Here is a 22,194-nt window from a genome sequence, read left to right as displayed (position 1 = left end):
AGTATACCATTACACATTAATTCTTTCAAAGCCCTGCTCCTACGTTCTTTCTACTGATTTATGTAGACAGGTAGTTCTTATATTATTCTTCACTAGACATTTAATGTTTCCTTTTTTTCTTGCTTTCGTGCCGCTAAAGAGCTGGAAGAAGATCAAAAGTGATTTATACTTAGTTTACAAGAACATTAATTCTCAATTTGAAGTGGTAGAACAACGTAAGGACTTTATTTAGGAGGAAACTATGTTACATTTATGAGCATTCGCTTTAGTATATCTATACAAAAAAAGGAGAAATTTTTATTGGATTTATACAATGGTCTATTAAAAAGGCTTTCCATTAGTTAAGCTTATTCCATGTTAATGTTAGCATTTTCAACAGAGGAGCTATCGTTGTCATAGTAAGCTGAGACTTTGACTTTAAATTCAGAAGCAGCAATACCGAATTGCTTCAGTATCAAAGCTTGACGAACATCTAATTTCTCTCCTTCTGTGCAAACCAAGTATGGGCTATCAATGGTGATTTTACCAGCTTTGATTTTGGTTGGAATTTCAAACTTGTTTCTCATAGTTGGCTCCAAAGAATGGATCATTGGAACATCTTCCTCAGCTGGAACTTGACCACCACGTGAGTAGATGATGCCTTCAGGGATAGTAAACGTTAATGGAGCTTTCGTGTTTGGTCTTGAATAGTCTGAACGGACATATGATTTGAAGTACTCCTTAACCGTGGCAACATCTTCGTCAGTGAACAATAAACCAGTAACACCGCTACAAAGCTTACTCAATTGATACAGATTTTCTTTGTATTCTTCTTCCCTCTTTTCACCCAATGCCTTCTGTAAAACTTTTCTCTTACCCATAATTAACTTAGAACCTGCCCAAGATGTTCTGATTTCTTGCAAAACTGGAGTTCTTACGTCGTCAAGATGTAGAACCCAGACGTATCTATAGGTATCCAATGCTTCCCTCACCTCATCGAAAATTCTTTCTTTATTTTCTCTGCCTTTTTTATCAGTTTGTGCTAAAGTAACTAGCTTAGAACGCTTTGATCTTGGCATGGTTCAACTATGATAAATATTTTACAGACGATAGACGGTGATGTATGTGAAACCAAAGGAATTAACTATATATCACTTTAACTAAAGTACTACCGAACATTAGCAACTTTTCAAAAGCTCATCGCATTTTTCTGGGAAAAAATTTTCTTTTATCACCACCGGGTAAAGTACGAATGGTTGGGTTTTTCTTGGCTAAACTAAAGTGGAATCATAACCAGCTGTAGTGGGAAAGGGGAATAGGTTTGCTCATACTGAAGACTTGTTCCTAGGATCTATACGTTCCTTTCTGTGTGCTTTATTGGATAGCGGTACTGTTCAGCGTGTAATAACTTTGGATAAACGTTGAAGGAGGAAAGTAACAAAGCATGTCTGAAAGTAACTCGCATAACTTTGATGAGCATGAGTCTCATAGCGAAAACAGCGATTATATGATGGACACTCAGGTAGAAGATGACTACGACGAAGATAGTAACGTACAGGGTGAATATTCTTATTATCCTAATGAGGAGGAAGACGAACATATGCTTTCTAGCATAGGAAGCTTTGAGGCAGAAGATGAGGAGGATGATAATAGCTACCATCGTGAAGATGATCCTGAGCTTTTGTATGGATACCATAGAACCCAAAATAGTGGAGATGAAGACAGGAATAGTGAAGATGAAGGACTTGATCACTCCCATGATAACAGTGAATTTGGTAGCAACCCCTTTCATTTACCTGATATTTTGGAAACATTCGCACAAAGATTGGAACAAAGAAGACAAACAGGTAGAGGACAAGTACAACACCCAGCTGGCAGGACACTACCTGAGATTTTATCCATGATTGGAGGAAGGATGGAGAGAAGCGTGGAGAGCTCGGCAAGAAATGAGCGGATTTCTAAATTGATAGAGAATACTGGAAATGCCTCCGACGACCCTTATATTGCAATGGAAAGTTTAAAAGAACTTTCTGAAAACATATTGATGATGAACCAGATGGTTGTCGATAGAATCATACCGATGGAAACATTGATAGGGAACATCGCTGCCATTCTTTCTGACAAATTCTTGCGGGAAGAATTAGAACTACAAATGCAAGCCTGCAGATGCATGTATAATCTTTTTGAGGTTTCTCCAGAATCTATTTCAATTGCTGTTGACGAGCACGTTATACCCATTTTGCAGGAAAAGTTAGTGGAAATTAGTTATATTGATCTTGCAGAACAAGTTTTAGAGACTGTAGAATACATTTCTAGAGTGCATGGAGGAGACGTTTTGAAAACTGGTCAATTATCAATTTACGTGCAATTTTTCGATTTTTTGACTATACATGCACAGAGAAAGGCTATTTCAATTGTTTCGAACGCTTGTAGCAGTATTCGAATAGATGATTTCAAGACCGTCGTTGAAGTACTTCCAACTCTAAAACCTATCTTTGTAAATGCGACAGATCAGCCAATTATGACTGGGCTTGTAAATGCTCTTTATGGTATCTGCGGGGCATTGCACAGGGTTGAAAATTTTGAGTCCTTGTTTTCGTTGGATTTGATCGAAAGAATCGTTCAGTTGATTTCTATTCAAGACACCCCCTTGGAAAATAAATTGAAATGTTTGGACATTTTAACTGTATTGGCAATTAGCAGTAATATACTTTCAAGGGAACTGAGAGAGAAAACTGATATTGTTGATATGACTACGCGATCCTTTCAACATTATAGTAAGAATTCTAATGCGGGGCTACATGAAACATTGATTTATGTTCCAAACAGTTTATTGATTAGTATTTCAAGATTTATAGTCGTACTGTTTCCTCCCGAAGAGGAGCGAGTATTATCTGCTGATAAAAATACCGGGAATAGCGATCGCAATGTTAGCTCGAGTCAAGAAAAAATTAATGCTTTGGTTCAGTGCCTAATACCAATTCTCGTTGAAATTTATACCAACGCTGCTGACTTTGATGTAAGAAGATACGTGCTCATTGCCTTACTAAGGGTAGTTTCATGCATAAACAATTCCACAGCGAAAGCAATTGATGATCAACTTATTAAATTAATTGGGTCCATCTTAGCCCAAAAAGGATCGACATTTAACGCTACCAGCACCCATGCAACGGAGGCTGGGACGCTATTAGTCGGTGGTCTCTCGTTGCTTGAATTAATTTGCAAAAAATTTTCTGAACTATTCTTGCCTTCTATTAAAAGAGAAGGTATTTTTGATTTGGTTAAAGATTTGTCTGTGGATTTCAACAACATTAATTTGAAGGAGAGCGAAGATGAGAATAATTCACTTTCTGACCAAGAAGGGGATTTGCATAGTAGCATTGAAGAATGTGATGAAGCTGATGACGACTATGATTACGAATTTACTGATATGGAAATACCTGACTCAGTTAAACCAAAAAAAATCACAATTCATATTTTCAGAACCTTGTCTTTAGTTTATATTAAGAACAAGGGTGTAGACCTAGTTAATAGGGTACTTTCGCAAATGAATGTTGAGCAAGAGGCAACGGAGGAACTGCATCAAATCGAAAGCGTCGTATCCATTTTAGAAAATCCTTCCACCCCCGACGAAACGGTGGAGGATTGGAAGAAAATTTGGTCAATCCTGAAGAAGTGTATTTTCCATGAAGATTTTGACGTGTCAGGTTTTGAATTTACCTCTACAGGGCTGGCTTCATCCATGGCTAAAAGAATTGCAACTTCGACTGCATCTTACTTTATTTTTGCGAAATCGTTTTTAGAGGTCTTTGAAGGTAACGTTAACCGATTTTTAGATATTTTACAGTCTGCTCTCACGAGGCTGGAAAATTTTTCTATAGTTGATTGTGGTTTACAGGATGGTGGTGGCGTGGCTTCATTGGCCAAAGAGATACGCATTAAGTTGGTTTATGACGGTGATGCAAGTAAAGATGATATTGGTACTGATTTATCATCTACTGTCGTCTCAGTCCATTGCATAGCCTCTTTTACCTCACTGAATGAGTTTTTGAAGCATAGAATGGTAAGAATGCGTTTTCTAAATTCATTGATCCCAAATCTTACATCTATTACGGATGCTAACAGCGAACAAGAGGAGAATTGTTTGGATGATATGTGTAAAAAGAACTTTGATTTTTTTTATGATGATGAGAAAGTCGACATGGAGTCCACAGTATTCGGTGTTATATTCAATACATTCGTAAGGCAAGGTCGTGATTTGAAAACTTTATGGACCGATACTCAAACGATAAATTTCCGTAAGAGTTTAGATGGTAACATCGAGCATAAACCAGCCGAGGAAAAAGAGGTAAAGAAGTTGAGGGACTTTTATAAAAGAAGGGAATTTGTCGAGGTTGATACTGGATCTTCAGCTGATATCCTGACATTGTTGGACTTCCTGCATGGTTCCGGCATCAAAAGTGACTGCTTTATCAATTCGAAACTAAGCGCTAAGCTTGCTAGACAATTAGATGAACCATTGATAGTGGCGAGCGGTGCTTTACCAGATTGGTCACTATTTTTAACCAGAAAATTCCCATTTTTATTTCCTTTCGATACCAGAATGCTTTTCTTACAATCTACTTCGTTTGGTTACGGAAGATTGATTCAACTCTGGAAGAATAAAAGCAAGGGCTCGAAGGATTCAAGAAACGATGAAGCTTTACAACAACTTGGAAGAATTACTAGGCGCAAATTACGGATTTCAAGAAAAACGATATTTGCTACTGGCCTCAAAATTTTATCTAAATATGGAGGCAGCCCTGACGTATTAGAAATTGAATACCAAGAGGAGGCAGGAACAGGTCTAGGCCCAACTCTGGAATTTTATTCCGTAGTTTCCAAATATTTTGCGAGGAAGTCATTAAACATGTGGCGCTGTAATTCTTATAGTTATAGGAGCGAGATGGATGTTGACACAACTGAGTATTACATTACCACTTTATTGTTCCCGGAACCTCTCGACCCTTCTTCCAACAATGAGAAAATCGTTGAACTTTTTGAATATTTAGGGACGTTTATTGCCAGATCCTTGCTTGATAATAGAATCCTTGATTTCAGATTTAGCAAAGTCTTTTTCGAATTATTACACAGAATGTCTACGCCCAATATCACAACAGTTCCAAGTGATATTGAAAGCTGTTTGTTAATGATTGAGTTAGTAGACCCATTACTTGCAAAATCCCTGAAATATATAGTTGCCAATAAGGACAACAATACCACCTTAGAAGAACTGTCCTTGACGTTTACCGTTCCTGGTAATGATGATATTGAGTTGATTCCGGGTGGATGCAACAAGTCCTTGAATTCTTCTAATGTTGAAGAATATATTTATGGCGTTATTGACCAGATACTGGGTAAAGGTATTGAAAAACAGTTATTAGCATTTTTTGAAGGTTTTTCGAAGGTATTTTCCTATGAGAAGATGCTAATACTCTTTCCCGAAGAATTAGTTGATATTTTTGGACGGGTTGAGGAAGACTGGTCTATGGAAACATTATATACAAATGTGAACGCTGAACATGGTTATACAATGGACTCTTCAATTATTCATGACTTCATATCAATAATATCCACTTTTAACAATCACGAAAGGAGACTTTTCTTGCAATTTTTGACTGGGTCCCCCAAACTTCCAATTGGAGGATTTAAAAGTCTGAACCCTAAATTTACAGTTGTGTTAAAGCATGCTGAAGATGGTCTTACAGCAGATGAGTATCTACCAAGCGTAATGACATGTGCGAACTATTTGAAATTACCCAAATATACTAATAGGGATATTATGGGGTCTCGTCTACGTCAAGCGATTGAAGAAGGTGCAGGGGCTTTTTTGCTTTCCTAAGGTTTTAGTTAGTTTCCTTTATTTAAGTTTTATATGGCTTCAATATTATTCTACATGAGATACGAAAATGATGAAGGTCAGTTTTAGTTTTGTTTGGACTATATGTGTATTATTCTTCTTTTCTTTTTGATTTGTCTAGCAATTCCGTATTTGTGCATTTGTTGGGTGTGATGGAAACTAGTGAATATACAAGGTTAAGATAAGAAAGGCAATGATATGTCGGCATCACATAAGTCAAAAATATTGCAACTTGTTGACTCCTGCTGTCAAAATGCAAAAAGTGGACAACTAAAATCTTTATCCTTCGTTATTGGAGCAGCGAATGGTACGACGAAAGAAATTAAGAGAACTTACATTCAAGAACAGTGTAAATTTCTGGAGGAATTACGGCAACAAAAAATAAGACAAGGGGGAATTAATATACTGTCTATGGATGCTGGTGTTTCTAATTTTGCCTTCTCTAAAATGCAATTGTTAAATGATAATCCCCTACCTAAATTGCTAGACTGGCAAAAGCTAAACCTTGAAGAGAAATTCTTCCAAAACCTAAAAAAGCTAAGTTTAAATCCTGCTGAAACCTCTCAACTTGTATTTGACCTAACAGAATACTTATTCGAATCTGCCCCAATTCCTGACATGTTCACGATTGAAAGACAGCGTGCCAGAACTATGTCTTCAAGACATATACTAGAACCAATTTTAAAAGTGAATATTCTCGAACAGATCCTTTTTTCGAATTTAGAAAATAAGGTGAAGTATACCAATAGAATACAGAATGGTTCTAAGCTGCGGTATATAGTACGCTCGTCAGATCCACATCGGATGACCTCATATTGGTGCTTTCCTAGAGAAGAAACACCGGTTGGCTCTAAAAAGTTGAAATCTAACAAACATAGCAAGGATTTAAGAATAAAACTGGTCAAAAAAATAGTTTCAAGCTCGATACTTAATAAGGGTTCGAAAGATCCTACAGAACTAGTTGAGTTTACTGAAATTTGGGAAAAAAGGATACGAAATGCACTTGCTAAAAAGAAAAGTTTCAAGCTCTGTGATATTCTAGAGTTCTTGGATAATTCAGGAGTAAAAAAGGACGATGATTTGGCCGATTCATTTCTTCACTCGTTGTCATGGATAGAGTGGATAAAAAATTATGAAAATATTGCTGAGCTTTTAAATTCAACATCACATTCTAAAATGGAGTTCCGAGAAGTGTTCGAATTTTGTGAAAATAAGGCACAAGAACTGAAATATTTACAGAACACTTATACCACAGGCTAGTAAAATAAACAAAAAGCCTAAATTTTCATTTTGACATATAATTGCTACTACAGAATAAAAATAAGTAAACTATTATAAAAATCCACGAAAATCAATAGTCTAATTCGAGCGCAGGGCTTAACTGCCTCTTTTTTGCGGTTAATGGTAAACCTGCAGTGGTGCTTTCGGTAGTTGGTGCAGAACTTTCAGGTTTAAAATCGTCAAAAATTTGCCTTCTTATACTATCGTCATCGTCTAATGCTTTGTATTCAAGAGATTCACTTAGCTCTTTGGAAGCTAAATCCCATGTACTGGGCTTGGGCTTACCAGCTTTGGTATACTTCCTTTGCAAAAGTAACCAAAAATAGCGTTTCTTTTGCTCCAATATCATACGCTCGTTTTGGAGTTTCTGTTGTATTCTTTCGTTTCTTTGCTTTATTATGCCATCAGTTATCAAACTGAGGTCTTCTTTATCTACCTTATTGAACTTTGAGTCATTCGCCAGAACGTTTTCTATGCTCTTCTTGATAACTTCATCGCTGTCAATATCGTTCCATTCAAAGTTTTGATCTATCAGAGTTTGTTGGGCTATTGATCTTTGCGCGAAAATGTACATTCTTTGTTCATCCACATTATCTAGAAATAAATCAAGGCAGGAAGAACCGTTCCGTCCCAGCATATGCAAAAACCGTGGATCGGATTTTATACAAGGATAAATATGGGACCATTTAGAATTTGCCTTGATTTGGATTGGTATCTCCTTCAGTAGGCTCTTGAAGTTATCTCTAGCAATACGATCTCTGGTATAATTGTGCAGTCGAAGGTTGTTTAATTTATTTTCAAGTTCACTTTCAATCGACTTTACAATTTTCAGGTACTCAATTAAAACGTCCTCGTGGGTTAGACTTTTGAAGTGCCTATTCGCCATATACCTCTTACTTTTACCAAAAACGTAGTGATTCAAAAGTTGCTGCCATGTTATGAAAGGCTCGGAAGGCGAAGCCGTTAATATGCCACTCAAATATTCTCTTAGTTCATTTAAGGCTTGAGTTTTTAATTTTTTCTTCGATTCTTTCTCAGCATCGGCGAGAGTGTTGATGTAATCTTGGAAAGTCTGTTTCTTGGTCTTTTCGTTAACCACAGAGTGTTTGTATATTGGTTCATCAGCAATCAGTCTTTTCGCGGTTGACCAACGGGTGTAATACTTTATGTGGGAATTTTCCTGTAACATTTTTATGAATGCTTCTTTGAATTTACTTGTTTCATTATGTTCCTTTAGAAGTTGATCAGCGGATCTATTAGAAAGATATTTTTCAAACATTTCTTTTTTCCATAGGGGATCATCATCGACCATCCAATACCTCGGATCCTTGGTTCCCAATTCCGAAATAATTCTACTGAACGACCAAGTAGAGTCTACTTGGTTATCTTTCAGCATTGTAATGAATTCCTTTTCTGCTTCTTCTTTAGTCCTTCTTTTAACATTTAGTAGTTGAGAGTTATTGGCATACTGGATTCCCTCTTGTTTTGTGGTTTGCCTTAAATCTTTTCTCTCCCGAACTGCTATATTTTCATTAGCTTTTGCAGATGCTGTTGTATCAGACTCCTTTTTAGCGGTGGTTTGAACTTTCTTCTCGAAAACTGGGATAGTCCAACTGGTTTCTCTAGTGGCTGGATTATAGTAGTACACTTTGCCTTCTTTGGTCTTGGCTGCCCTCCATCCATTCTCTCGAAGAAGCTGTTCCTCCTCAGAAACTAGTTCTTTTGGTTTCTCCCACGTGGATTTCTTTGTCAAACTGTTGTAATAATATACCCTTCCATTTGCGTCTTTAGCCTCTTTCCAGATAGACATAATCTGACTTCTACCACTAGGGAAATTCTTGCGAAGTGGTCACTCTGATTTCAGACCTCGTTATCTCGAATAATATACTTGCTATTGCGATGTCCTCAATGGCCATGTTTCTAACCATAATATCATTATTCTTGACAATTTCATATCGTTTACCACGTCGCCCCTTTTATATAACAAACTACATTCATAGAATAAAAAGGTCTGTAAACCAGCAAATCAGAGGTTTTCGAACAACTAGCTGTCACTGCGACAAGAGGTAGAGAGCAAAAAATCGACAGCAGGAAAAGATGTCACAATCATTACGTCCATATCTAACAGCTGTTCGCTATTCCCTGGAAGCTGCGCTGACTTTGAGCAATTTCTCTTCACAAGAAGTAGAGAGGCACAATAGACCGGAAGTTGAAGTACCCAATACTAGTGCCGAATTGCTGCTCCAACCGATGCATATATCACGTAATGAAAATGAACAAGTTTTGATCGAACCTAGTGTGAACTCAGTGCGTATGAGTTTGATGGTGAAACAGGCCGACGAAATCGAGCAGATTTTAGTTCACAAGTTCACCAGATTTTTGGAACAGCGTGCTGAAGCATTTTACATCCTAAGACGTGTCCCAATACCTGGCTACAGTATTTCTTTTCTAATAACCAACAAGCATACGGAATCAATGAAAACTGGGAAGCTGGTCGACTTTATTATTGAATTCATGGAGGATGTGGATAAGGAAATCAGTGAAATTAAGCTGTTCTTGAATGCGAGGGCAAGATTTGTTGCGGAAGCCTATCTTGATGAATTTGTCTACTAAATTTTTAGGACAGAAGGGAGAAATTTTTCTCAAACAGGGCCTTACTGATGGAAAGCCTTACGATCTATACCAAAAGTGTAAGTTACATACTCAATTGAACTACAGCTAGAATATTTAGTTAGATACAACAACATGTGTGTGTGAAATGATTACAAATGTACTTTGACATTATTGTTATTTGTGTAATTTAGGTATTCTTCTCCGCTTGAAAATGCCAATGTTTTGTGATGATAATCTTCTTTTTGGCGCCTAAAGATAAACTTCTTACCGATTGACTGTTAATTCGAACGTCTTTGATTTATGTGGTCACACAAAACCTAGATGATTTTAATAGTTAATCGTTCTAGATTTGACACAGGGTATGCAGCAAAACGAGATCACATAATTATAGTGTGCCATTAAATAGCCAATGGTTTCCTTAGTATTATTATAATGCTACCGTTAAGGTGTACGGGAATTTTAACATTATATCACTTAAAACGATATATGAAAAATTTCAGCAATAAAGCTCATCGCAAAGAAATGGTTCATAGATATTCTCGATTGAATATTATATCTAACATATAAGCTGCTAACAATCCCATCTAACAGAACTAAAGGATTGTGTATCATATAATGAGTAATCATAGTGCAGCTTATGGATCTCGCGATCAGAGAAGGGAGAAGTACACTCAAGGGAAAGAATTCGATGACGGTACATTAGAAACACTAGAAAGTATGATCGTTGCCCTCGAAGATGAAACCCTCTCAAAAGATTATCAACCTCTGATAGTGTTTTTCCAAAAGGGATTTGGTGCTCAATCGGTACAGGCTTGGTCATATTATGCCCAGGTAAATAACCACGGAAAGTTTTCGAAAACAACCACACTAATAACTAAAACCATACAGGTTTTATCATCTGATATTAGTACTTTGGTCATTGGAAGCAGTTTAATCAAATTGATATTAACTGATTACACTAAAGTTCTTTATAGAGGGTTAAACAATATGCGTGCGCAGCTAACTAATCCAATTCTTCGTCTGCTCAAACAGATAGTCAATTTCAACAATGGCCAACATATCGAGGAATTAGTGTTATATTTTGATTTTTCGCTACCTATCTTACCTAGATTATTGTCACCAACCAAGTCTGAGCTAGCCAATGGCAATTCCTCTGCTAATTCATCTAAACATGACTCAATAAGGTTCACATTTATTAAGTTCTGGTTGGCATTAATTTCCAATTCTTCCCCAGTTATAAGAAAAGAACTTTTAACAGAAAATTTTAAGATTATGAGCAACCTATTCAAATTCATGAATAAGGTTGATTCTGATAAGTTATCTCAACACATACTATCGGTATTCATAAATGATATTCTCAAAGAAAAGTCTTTCAAAAGAACTACGAAAACTAAAATATTGAATGAATTAGCGGCTTCAAAGATTCATCACTTTTATTATTCACCAAACAAGGACCTAGTTAAGAAGACGAATGAGTTTTTCTTAACTTTTGGGGCTTCCCATGACTTTAGTGTAGCATTTCCTGATAATTCTGTTTGGTTCAAAAATTCAGTCACTGACGGGGCCTCTCATGGAGCACCGATAACTGTTAACCAAGTGGAATTTCAAATTCACAATAAACTTTTGTTCAATACTTTACGTCTTTTCAAACCATGGGAGGATATCCTACAGTTAGGTACGTTAATCAAAATACTGGAAAATGTTCCAGAACTTGTAGCACCATACAGCATTTTTTTGACAATGAATGGTAACCATGACCCCAAGATGACTTCATATTGGTTTGGTACAACACTATTAATGAACAAGATTATTAATCTAAGGATACCGCAATTTATGGAGACTGTTGATAGTGATATTCCACCCGCGACTTCATTAGTTATAGAAAACATTTTGCCGTCTTTACTCACAAAAACTTCACTGACTAAATCTTTACAATTTGAGACGCCTATTATAAAACAATTGGCTTGTCATTCTATAGTCTTAGCATTCAAGAAATTAGAAAAGGTTGCGTTACTTTATGATCGAAAAGGTTGGAAAAATGAAAAGAATACTCTATTCAACGAGTTTAATACTAGAATGCCTGATTTGCCAATATTTGTATCTACCTTAAACAGCACTTTGACTGCCAATAAAGATAATAAAATATTGCCATTGTCCATATCCATTATATTCAACTACTACAGTAGAGTATTTCCTAACCTTTTTTCAATAAACTTACCATCATCAAATCTTTATACAGGCATTATGCAAAAACCCAGGATTTCCGGGATAGAATTTGCTATTTTGGACAACTACTTACAATTTCAAGAGTTCAACTCTACTCAAACAAAGTGGTGGAACCCAAGTCCTGGTGGAAATTCTTTATTTACGCTACTATTAAAACTCGCATCTTCCAAAAATGCTTCAGACATGATAGCCACAAGAATATCAAACTTACTAGATGAATTAACAAGAGCAAATGTTATATTCAACGTACCTTTGATTTCTCCAGCAATGGCCTTAGTGAACAGTCTTCAAGTGCTTTACCTTAAAGTCGGTGAAACAAGCAGTATGGAAAAAATTTGGAAGTGGTTCGATGAAACTATATCTCGTGTCATAAAAACGCCATACAAGTATGTTGACTTGGCAAAAGATTATAATTATATTTCTCCATTCATAATGGGACTTTCCGAACAATGGAAATACGTTGACAAGAATAACGACTTGGATTTTGTTATCAAATGGCTTCTACTGTTTTTTAGAAACATGATTCTCATAGGTGAAGATTATACAGGCATAAGAAAACTTGTCAAAGATAATTTTACTGAGGTGGCTGAACATGATGTGAACTTTTACTTGAATCTAGATTCCTTTGAAGAAAACGATACGGAAACCAATAACACAAATTCCTTTTTTTCTTCAATGAGGGACTTTTCTTTTTTCCAGTATATTTCGTCGCTTCCATCTAAAGAATTGACAAATGTCTCTAAATTCCCAGTGAGCAAATTAGACGCGGCAGGAATCCTTTTCAGAATTCAGTTACTAGTCGAAAATGATTCCATTGCTTATGACGGTTGGTTCGAAGAAACAGTTTGCGAGTTATTTGGTAAGATTGCGAGTTACGTGGCGACAGATACGGAATTCCCCATTGTCAGGGTTTTGGAAAAGTATGTGAAATTTGCTTTACCTAAGATGACCGTTGACAAGAAAAATACCTTACTCATGGAAAAATCAAGATTAGTATGCAATCTAATTGGTGCAGTATGTTTCGAAACAGGTCACCATTTGGGGGAATTTCAAGAATCAATACGAAAAATCGCATTCAATGGTCAGAACATTGAAAAGCGTGCCATTTATAATGAGTCTTATCACGAAGAGGACATAAATCGCTTACTAACAAGCGTTAATGAGTATTTAAGCACTTCTGCATTGACTTCGCTGCTCATGCACGGCACTAAACTTGAGCCTACAAGAAATATCTTGAAAAGAATATTCAATGAAGAAAAAACTATAAAAACGTCCCTTATCAAGAACATACTGAACAAAACTTTAAACGAGGATGCTGCTTTAATTCAAGAAGTTAATTTCATTTTAGTCAAGTTTTTCGAGGAAAATAGAGTTTGTGTTGATGCTACATCTGCTCCTGAAGATAAAATATCCCTTTCAGAAACCACTACATTGATAAACAGCATTATTTCTAATGATTTGAATTACCCAGTACTAGAAGCTTTTTACAAATGGGAGCATTTTTCTTTCGCATCGTTTATACCCAATATCGGAAAGATCAAGAATTTACCTTTGCTAAGTATTGTAACAACGACCGCTTTGTCCAAGCATATGCAAGATAAAAATTTTAGCGCATTTGTGCACAAAATAATTTCCCAATATGACGATGACATTGCCAAATGTGCATATAGCACTACATTAGAGAAAGACATTTTTGATGAAGTAGTAAACATGATTACCACTTATATTAATTTATATGATGAAACAAAAAAAAAGGCCATTCTGGAATGTCTGTTAGCACAGAGCGACCATAGATATCATGCTGCCACGGTGAAATATATCACTATACAAGATGACTTTGCTTATCCAGGAGTAGGAACATGGTTAAATAAAACACTTCTTTATATTACAAAGTATCTTTCAGAAAGGACCGTTATCTCCAGTGCTTTTTTCAAACTATTAAATGCCATGAGCGAACTTTTAAAACGTGAGAAGGCATCAAATAGGCTAAATTTTAAGATAGTTAATTCTCAGTTAGAGGGCATTTTAGGCAGTAAGTGGATTAAGAAAATAGAGGTGCTCGAATATACCAATATATTAATTCTTTGTGTGAATCGGAAGTCAATTCAATCACAAAGGATGGTTCAATTATTATTAAACAATGAGAATTACTCACCAATAATGATCAAAGATGATGATGAGGATTCCTCGTATCGGAAGTTCCTAAGTACGATGATATTATTTTCTTTATTCAACATTGACCCAGTCGCAAACTCTACGCCAATTGTTCAAGAGAAGCTCCTAACTTTTTACTCAGGAACCATTTCCAGTAATGATAAGTTAATCATTAAAATGCTAGAAAGTATCGAATCTCACACCTCTAATTCGTGGACAAATTTGATTTTTTCTTGGGAATTCATTAAAGATGAAGACGAAGAAGTCTTGGAAGCCATTGGAGATGCAAGATTAATTATCAAAGAAAGAGAAGGTTTGATAATAACACTACAAAGAAAGCTGATTAAAAAATCCATTGACGGATACGTATTGGAAAGGCCCCATATCCCTAAATTTTGCAGCTCCTCAAATACAGATAATTATGATGTCGCTACAAGATGGGAACTACTCAAGAAATATTATGAAAACACTGAACGATCTGGCACTGATATGTATGATCCACTGTTTTTGTTACTTTTGATAATTCATAACAAAGAGTTAGTAAGAATGGTCAAGGATGGAGATGGCAACGTAACATACAATTACGAGTTCGAAAACTTACTTGATTCCAAAATCTTTCAGTTTATTATATGTTCATTAAGTGATTGTGACACCGTGACCAATATAAGTTATGAACATTTGGCGAACCTAGCAATTTCTTTGGATAGAAAAAATTCAAAAACCAATACTGAAAAAAGAATCGCTGGAAAGGACAATGGAGAAAAAGAAATCGATAGCGATCTCATGAAATACAATAGCATTTACCAAATATTGATCAAGAGGATTTTATATCAGAAGCAGCAAAACCGAGAAGCAATCAGGCCATTGATTTGGTTTTCTATCTCCAGGATTGTCGATTTGTTGAGAACCCCAACTTCACCCTTACATGAAAAGGCATACCGTTGGGTATTATCAAATTCTACTATACATGGTTGGGACATTCCCATGGTTTCTGATGTAATGATGTCTTACAATAAAAGACAGCAAGATGATAATAATAAGAAAGGGATCGAGATGGAGATTTATTATGGAGAATTGAGTTGGGTCTTAATGACTATTTGCAAGGGGATCAAAACTGATGAAGATTACAAGATGTTAGATAAGAAAGGTGTATTTGAGTGGCTATTAAATTTGATAAACATACCCTACTTGAAAGAAAGATTACGCGAACTAATATATTTCATATTCTACGAGGTTCAAAGAGTAGCTGATGACGGTGGTTTGAATTTGATTAGCAGAAACGGTGTTGTCTCATTTTTGGAGATTTTGAACAATAACATCAAATCTAGGTTACCACAGGACAATATATTGAACAGCATTGACATTTTAAAGAATGAAAACAAAGGTACACTAAATGCTACTTCAAAGTTAGTTCAAGAACAGAATGGGATTGAGAAATTGCTATTAGGCTACAACGAGCTTGTCAAATCACAGAAAAGATTAATATTATGGACAGAAGGAGATAGTCACAATATTGTCAAGAGATTACGCAAATGATCTATTTTTTGTGTAGTGTATGCTAACTATGTAGAAAACCTAAAAGATTAAATGCCTAATTTTTAAGTAATGTGAGAATGTGTATGGTATATGCATATGTAAACAAAGAAACCAAATATCGTTCTTTGTTCTTTGAGCGGTACTCAGGGTCCTAAATAATCGGTAAAGTCAATTTCACTCCCAGCAGCAGCGGTTGGATCCATAGTATTGCCCAACCACATTGCTTGGTCGGTAATTTCTTTCCAAAGTTTTTCATCAGAATGGTCGATATTGCCCAAATCTTCTAACAATTGTTGTAAGTCATCATCATTTAAATTATGGACAGAATCTAATTGATCCATGTTTTTTTCCATGACTTGGGATCCCTTTTTAGTCAGGGTGGTTTGGTATGAGTTTTCCAAGCTTGCAGTTATAATGTCAAAAAAAGTTGACGGTTCTGTGTTAATATCATTAATATCATTAACATCATTACCACCATTACTATAACCACTCATGGTTTGCTTGGTGCTTTCTGGAAGTATGTTGACAATATCTGGAATAGATTCATTTTTGATTATATTTGCACTGGACTTTGATTTATCGGAGTCTATAATTGAAGGGTCAATGCGATTAGTGTCTTTGTAAACTTTCTCATTTTCCTTTTCTATTTTGGGTTCATTGTTATTATCCACTATGTTATCATTTTCACAGTTCATGGAATCAAATTTCAAAATATCGTTGTATTTGGTGATCAAATCATTCATTATGCCATGGAAATCCAAATTTGCCATCAATGTTAGTAACTGTGCTCTTCTTAACCCTGCCGGGATATTACCTAAATTCCTCATTTGCGTGAAGATTTCCAGAGAATGATCTAAATGATATAATGTCTGTTCATGAATACCAAAGGCGGTGTTGAATAACAATAAAGTGCAAGAAGAGGTAAAAAGATATTCTCTGTCCATATAACCGAACATAGCAAGCATATTATTTTGTAATAAGCTCCACAGAGATCTGATGGTGTTAACAGAAGCATGTAGGGAGCACGTTAACAAGGAAGATATTGTGGTAGAATAGTTTTGTAAGTTAATGAAAGTATTACTTGTCTTAAACCTTTTCAACTGAATGGATGCAAAATGAAATAATAAAGGCCTTATGGCCAAGTTAATACCTTGAAAGTATTCCGTAAACATATTAGTTGATAACCTTGATATTTTGAAATCTTCATCCTTCTGCGTGAAGTCAACCTGTAAGGAATCAGATAAATTATTTCTCCATTCCAATAACTGCTTAATAACAACTTTTAGAGTTATTATGATGTTGGTTTCAGGTTGCCTTTGATACAATTTGCTTAAAATTTGGGCATTGATTTTCACAATAGTAACGCAGTTAGAAATCAGTTCGGCTTTCCTGAAAACATATTGATTATTCTTGCCCTCAATAGTCTCATCATCGATATCTGCTGGTAATGCTGTAGAGATAGTATAATCAGTGAAACTTAATGGCAAACCGGCTTTCGAGCTAAGCATTCTTTCAAACATGTAAACCGTCCACCAAAGTCTCCTGTGATGCTCAATTTCGTATTTGGTTAAAGTATCGCTTTGCGAATCAACATGTAAACCTAAAATCAAACATGTCCTTAAAGCCTGACCAAAATAAAAATATGAAGCTAAGGTGTAATCGGCCACTTGTAAGAAAAACGCGTAGAGCAATAAGACTTCAATACCACCCTTCTTAGTCACGTTTTCTAACCTTTCACTGGAAAATAGACAATTGAATATTTTAGAACCCATTTGAAAGAATTTGGAACCAGGCAATTTTGGTTGATTAGAATAGTTTTTCAACATTTCAATATTAATGGAGCCCAAGTACATTTCACCTACTGCCAAAATCAACAGAATTTTGCAGAACCAAACAGCTTGTAAAACTGGATCATTTTCATTGTCCAAAGTGTTTTTGGTATTATCATAGTACAGCCATTCATTTTCCAGGTATAATTTGTTAATTCCACATTTAACGAGACCTTCGTTGAAGAAGTAGAAACAACCGTCATTATAATTTATAAAACAGTCGATTAATAGTTTCGTGTAATTATATGAAGGCAATTGAAAATGTATTGCATCTCCTTGGCCGTTGTTTTCATCCTTCTCCTTATTCAAAACTATTTTAAACATCAATGGAGACAAATTGTCGTTAATTGAGTTTAAGTTGACAATTTTCGATATCGGATTTAAAAAGATGTAGGAGGAAAAGAGATAGTTATTTGAATTTATAAAGGAACTTATGGTCGGGTTCAAGTTTGAATTTAAAATCTCGTTCTTGGTGTTTATTGGCAAAGGCCTGAAATTTTTGACCGATATATACTTTGTAACCAAAGATTGAATTTCCAAACCAAATAAAGTCATTGAAGAAGATCCTACAAAATAGTGGAAGCCATTGTGAGATTCTATCAGTCTACCACTCCTTTGGGCAAAATTTGTCGATATCTCTTCATCATCTTCATCATCGTCGCGGTCAACAGTGTTGTTATTATTTTCTTCATTTGCACTGGACGGCTGTGCAAAGAAACGTATCGATTTATTATAGTATTTTTCCAAACTATGATCGTAGCGTCTATTATTGAAAGGGGAAACTACAGCTTTATTATTATTATTATTATTATTATTTACACTGCTAGTACCGTTCACATCATCATCACCATCATTATCGGATGTAGTGCTACTATTGGATTGCAGATCAAATACAGGCGCTGCTGGAGCACTGGATACTTCTAACGTGTCACTTGTTGCCGCGTTGTTTGGGTGCTTTCCTGTACCATTGTCCTTGCAACATGCGTTAACCGCCTTTTCCAAGAGTAAGCCTCTTAAACGATTATTCTCTTGAGTTTTATCGTTCAACTCCTTTTGCAGTTGCTGCAGATATTTTGTCGACACAACGATCTTTTTTGACGGCTCCAAATACTCGCATATGGCATTGCTCGCAACACATTTCTGGCATGGATTACCACCAGGACACTTGATATGACGTTTCCTGCAAGAAAGACATGCGATAGATGACCTTTGCTGTCTTCCTTGCCGTTGCTTATTCACGTAGGCTCGCTGCTTAGATAGTATCGGATGCCCACTATCTTGGTCGGTCACCATTAAACTGTTCAGAATCGTCTCACCTAATTATTAATGAAGGAGTAGGATTGGTATTATATTTATCGTTATAGTTATCGTTGTTTGCAGGGGCCAAATTGCCGCCGAAGTCAAACATGTCATTAAGTACTTGATAAACAGTACACTTTTTCGTTTACCCCAATTCTCGCCATTTTCATTGCCGCGAAGCAAAACCGTCTACAATGACATAATTTATGACTCAACCTCAAAGGAGGTATGGGTGGCATTTCATATCACGTGCTTATCATGTGACACAAGACGGGTTACTTAACTTATTTTCTCTCCGATTTGATTGGGTACTGGTCTTGATGCCCCCAAAAAGCAAAAGTTACACCATTCACTACTTGCTGCTTAGGCCCTGGTATAACGTATAATTAGTAGTTTAGATACTTTTCTATATAAATATATGTATACATTTTTCGCACGTAATACAAGCAATCGTTCGAAATTGAAATAGTTTATTATTTTTGCACACGTAACTGCAGAACCACCTTTTCATATTTCATTCTACCACCACCATGTCTTTGGCCAAATCCGCTGCTAACAAACTTGACTGGGCAAAAGTCATCTCTTCTCTACGTATAACAGGTTCAACTGCTACGCAATTGTCGAGTTTCAAAAAGAGAAATGACGAAGCACGTAGACAACTACTAGAGCTACAAAGTGAACCAACCGAAGTAGACTTCCGCCATTATAGATCTGTGTTGAAAAACACTTCAGTCATTGACAAAATAGAATCTTATGTTAAGCAGTATCAACCGGTCAAAATCAATGCCTCTAAACAATTACAAGTAATTGAGTCCTTTGAAAAGCACGCAATGAGCAACGCTAAGGAGACAGAATCTTTGGTTTCCAAGGAATTGAAAGATTTGCAGAGTACCCTAGATAATATTCAATCGGCCAGACCTTTCGATGAGTTAACTGTAGACGATCTGGTAAAAATCAAGCCTGAAATTGATGCTAAGGTTGAAGAAATGGTCAAGAAGGGTAAATGGGACGTACCTGGTTACAAGGACAGATTCGGTAATTTGAATGTGATGTAGTAGCTTTGATCTATATATATAATACACCATATTCTGTTCTTTCTTTCACTGGTTTATATAACGAGCAAATATTATAATTAAACATTCTTACTGCCATACACATATATGTGCCCTTGAGAAAATCTCGTGGGTTACGTGTATAGTGAAAAATAGAAGAACCAATGAATAGTTCCACTTTAAGAGACATGGAAACAAGGATAGAGAAAGATGAACAAAGAATTAGCATCTAAGTTCTTATCAAGCATAAATCATGAACGTGATCAAGACATTCAAACAACTTCTAGGTTATTAACAACGCTATCTATTCAACAATTGGTGCAAAATGGCTTAGCAATAAATAACATACATTTAGAAAATATTAGGTCTGGCCTCATTGGCAAACTGTATATGGAGTTGGGGCCCAACTTAGCAATAAACGGCGAGATACAAAGGGGCGATATTAAAGTTGGTGACATTGTTCTGATACGTCCTACCAAAACTAAGACGAAGAACAAATCTGGGGCCAAATCTGGAAAGGCATCTGATGACTCCAACGGGGAGCAAGTGGAGTGTTCAGGCGTTATATACAGAATGAGCGATACTCAAATTACCATCTCTTTAGAAGAATCTCAAGACGCTATCGCCACCACGTTCTATTCCTATAACAGTCTTTACATTTTGAAGACCACTAATGTTGTCACATATAAGAGAATGGAATCGACAATGAGGAAGCTATCTGAGTTTAACACACCAATACAGGATAAAATTATACAATATTTAGTACATGAGCGTCCCTTTATCCCCAACACAAGCAACCTTCAAAAAATCGAATCCTTCCTGAACCCAGATTTGAATGATTCTCAAAAAATCGCTATAAATTTTGCCATTAACAATGACTTGACCATTATACATGGTCCTCCAGGGACGGGCAAAACGTTCACTCTGATTGAATTAATTCAGCAACTGTTAATCAAACATCCTGAAGAGAGAATATTAATTTGTGGGCCTTCAAATATTTCTGTGGATACCATATTGGAGAGACTAACGCCTCTCGTGTCTAATAATTTATTACTAAGAATCGGCCATCCTGCTAGGTTATTAGACTCTAACAAGAGACACTCCCTTGATATACTTAGTAAAAAGAATACTATTGTGAGGGATATTTCCCAAGAGATAGATAAGTTAATTCAGGAAAACAAAAAAATGAAGAGCTACAAACAATGTAAAGAAAATTGGAACGAGATCAAACTATTGCGCAGAGATTTAAAGAAAAGAGAGTTCAAAACAATTAAAGATTTGATTATCCAGTCAAGGGTAGTGGTTACCACTTTACATGGATCATCTTCGAGAGAACTATGTTCTCTTTATAGAGATGATCCTAATTTCAAACTTTTCGATACATTGATCATTGACGAAGTTTCACAGGCTATGGAACCGCAATGCTGGATTCCACTGATCTCCCACCAGAATCAGTTCCAAAAGTTAATTCTTGCTGGTGACAACAAACAATTGCCGCCTACAATCAAAACGGAAGACGACCAAAATGTTATTCACAATCTGGAAACAACATTGTTTGACAGATTAATCAAAATATTCCCGAAAAAAGAGATGGTGAAATTCCTTAACGTTCAATATAGGATGAATGAAAAAATCATGCAATTCTCATCGCACTCAATGTATAATGGAAAGTTATTGGCGGATGCAGCGGTGGCAAACCGACTTTTGATAGACCTACCGACAGTTGACGCAGCGTCATCATCAGATGACGCCGATACGAAACTACCTCTAATTTGGTATGATACGCAAGGCGATGAATTTCAGGAAACTGAAGATGAAGCCACTATTCTTGGATCCAAGTATAATGAGGGCGAAGTCGCCATTGTGAAAGAACACATCGAGACCTTGAGGTCTTTAAACGTCCCGCAGGACTCTATAGGTGTTATCTCTCCATATAATGCGCAAGTTTCACATTTAAAAAAGTTAATCCATGACGAGTTAAAATTAGCTGATATTGAAATATCAACTGTGGATGGGTTCCAAGGCCGTGAAAAGGATGTCATTATATTGAGTTTAGTTCGTAGCAATGAAAAATTTGAAGTTGGTTTTCTGAAGGAGGAAAGAAGACTGAACGTCGCCATGACAAGACCGAGAAGACAACTAGTTGTTGTTGGAAATATAGAAGTGCTACAAAGATGCGGTAACAAATATCTGAAATGTTGGTCAGAATGGTGTGAAGAAAACGCTGACGTAAGGTACCCTAACATTGACGATTATCTATAAGGGCATATATGAGGTGTATAGAATATACGTAGATATACGTAGATATACAATGAAAACAAAGTGT

General features: G+C 36.1%; 9 protein-coding genes across 9 annotated transcripts; 6 read left to right on the top strand and 3 right to left on the bottom strand.

Moving 5' to 3' along the window:
* Positions 1 to 347: 347 nt before the first annotated feature.
* Positions 348 to 1,058, bottom strand: MRT4 (ribosome assembly factor MRT4; the record flags this gene model as incomplete). The annotated part of the gene is made up of 1 exon (XM_056223898.1): positions 348 to 1,058. The coding sequence occupies one exon, from the start codon at positions 1,056 to 1,058 to the stop codon at positions 348 to 350; it is 711 nt and encodes a 236-aa protein (XP_056077870.1).
* Positions 1,059 to 1,423: 365 nt separating this feature from the next.
* On the top strand, positions 1,424 to 5,860 carry UFD4 (putative ubiquitin-protein ligase UFD4; the record flags this gene model as incomplete). The annotated part of the gene is made up of 1 exon (XM_056223896.1): positions 1,424 to 5,860. The coding sequence occupies one exon, from the start codon at positions 1,424 to 1,426 to the stop codon at positions 5,858 to 5,860; it is 4,437 nt and encodes a 1,478-aa protein (XP_056077869.1).
* Positions 5,861 to 6,076: 216 nt separating this feature from the next.
* On the top strand, positions 6,077 to 7,138 carry CCE1 (cruciform cutting endonuclease; the record flags this gene model as incomplete). Its single annotated transcript, XM_056223895.1, has 1 exon — positions 6,077 to 7,138. The coding sequence occupies one exon, from the start codon at positions 6,077 to 6,079 to the stop codon at positions 7,136 to 7,138; it is 1,062 nt and encodes a 353-aa protein (XP_056077868.1).
* A 91-nt stretch (positions 7,139 to 7,229) lies between these two features.
* PRP40 (snoRNA-splicing protein PRP40) lies at positions 7,230 to 8,969 on the bottom strand (the record flags this gene model as incomplete). Its single annotated transcript, XM_056223894.1, has 1 exon — positions 7,230 to 8,969. The coding sequence occupies one exon, from the start codon at positions 8,967 to 8,969 to the stop codon at positions 7,230 to 7,232; it is 1,740 nt and encodes a 579-aa protein (XP_056077867.1).
* Positions 8,970 to 9,256: 287 nt separating this feature from the next.
* ARC19 (Arc19p) lies at positions 9,257 to 9,772 on the top strand (the record flags this gene model as incomplete). Its single annotated transcript, XM_056223893.1, has 1 exon — positions 9,257 to 9,772. The coding sequence occupies one exon, from the start codon at positions 9,257 to 9,259 to the stop codon at positions 9,770 to 9,772; it is 516 nt and encodes a 171-aa protein (XP_056077866.1).
* Positions 9,773 to 10,387: 615 nt separating this feature from the next.
* Positions 10,388 to 15,688, top strand: URB1 (Urb1p; the record flags this gene model as incomplete). The annotated part of the gene is made up of 1 exon (XM_056223892.1): positions 10,388 to 15,688. The coding sequence occupies one exon, from the start codon at positions 10,388 to 10,390 to the stop codon at positions 15,686 to 15,688; it is 5,301 nt and encodes a 1,766-aa protein (XP_056077865.1).
* Positions 15,689 to 15,831: 143 nt separating this feature from the next.
* PUT3 (Put3p) lies at positions 15,832 to 18,810 on the bottom strand (the record flags this gene model as incomplete). Its single annotated transcript, XM_056223891.1, has 1 exon — positions 15,832 to 18,810. The coding sequence occupies one exon, from the start codon at positions 18,808 to 18,810 to the stop codon at positions 15,832 to 15,834; it is 2,979 nt and encodes a 992-aa protein (XP_056077864.1).
* A 536-nt stretch (positions 18,811 to 19,346) lies between these two features.
* ATP7 (F1F0 ATP synthase subunit d) lies at positions 19,347 to 19,871 on the top strand (the record flags this gene model as incomplete). Its single annotated transcript, XM_056223890.1, has 1 exon — positions 19,347 to 19,871. The coding sequence occupies one exon, from the start codon at positions 19,347 to 19,349 to the stop codon at positions 19,869 to 19,871; it is 525 nt and encodes a 174-aa protein (XP_056077863.1).
* Positions 19,872 to 20,078: 207 nt separating this feature from the next.
* HCS1 (ATP-dependent 5'-3' DNA helicase HCS1) lies at positions 20,079 to 22,130 on the top strand (the record flags this gene model as incomplete). The annotated part of the gene is made up of 1 exon (XM_056223889.1): positions 20,079 to 22,130. One exon carries the CDS (start codon positions 20,079 to 20,081, stop codon positions 22,128 to 22,130), a length of 2,052 nt encoding a protein of 683 aa, XP_056077862.1.
* Between the last annotated feature and the right edge of the window lie 64 nt (positions 22,131 to 22,194).

This window comes from Saccharomyces mikatae, assembly GCF_947241705.1.
Source record: "Saccharomyces mikatae IFO 1815 strain IFO1815 genome assembly, chromosome: 11".
NCBI lineage: Eukaryota > Fungi > Ascomycota > Saccharomycetes > Saccharomycetales > Saccharomycetaceae > Saccharomyces > Saccharomyces mikatae.
The sequence above is the reverse complement of the archived record's forward strand: the minus strand, read 5'-3'. Positions and strand labels throughout refer to the sequence as shown.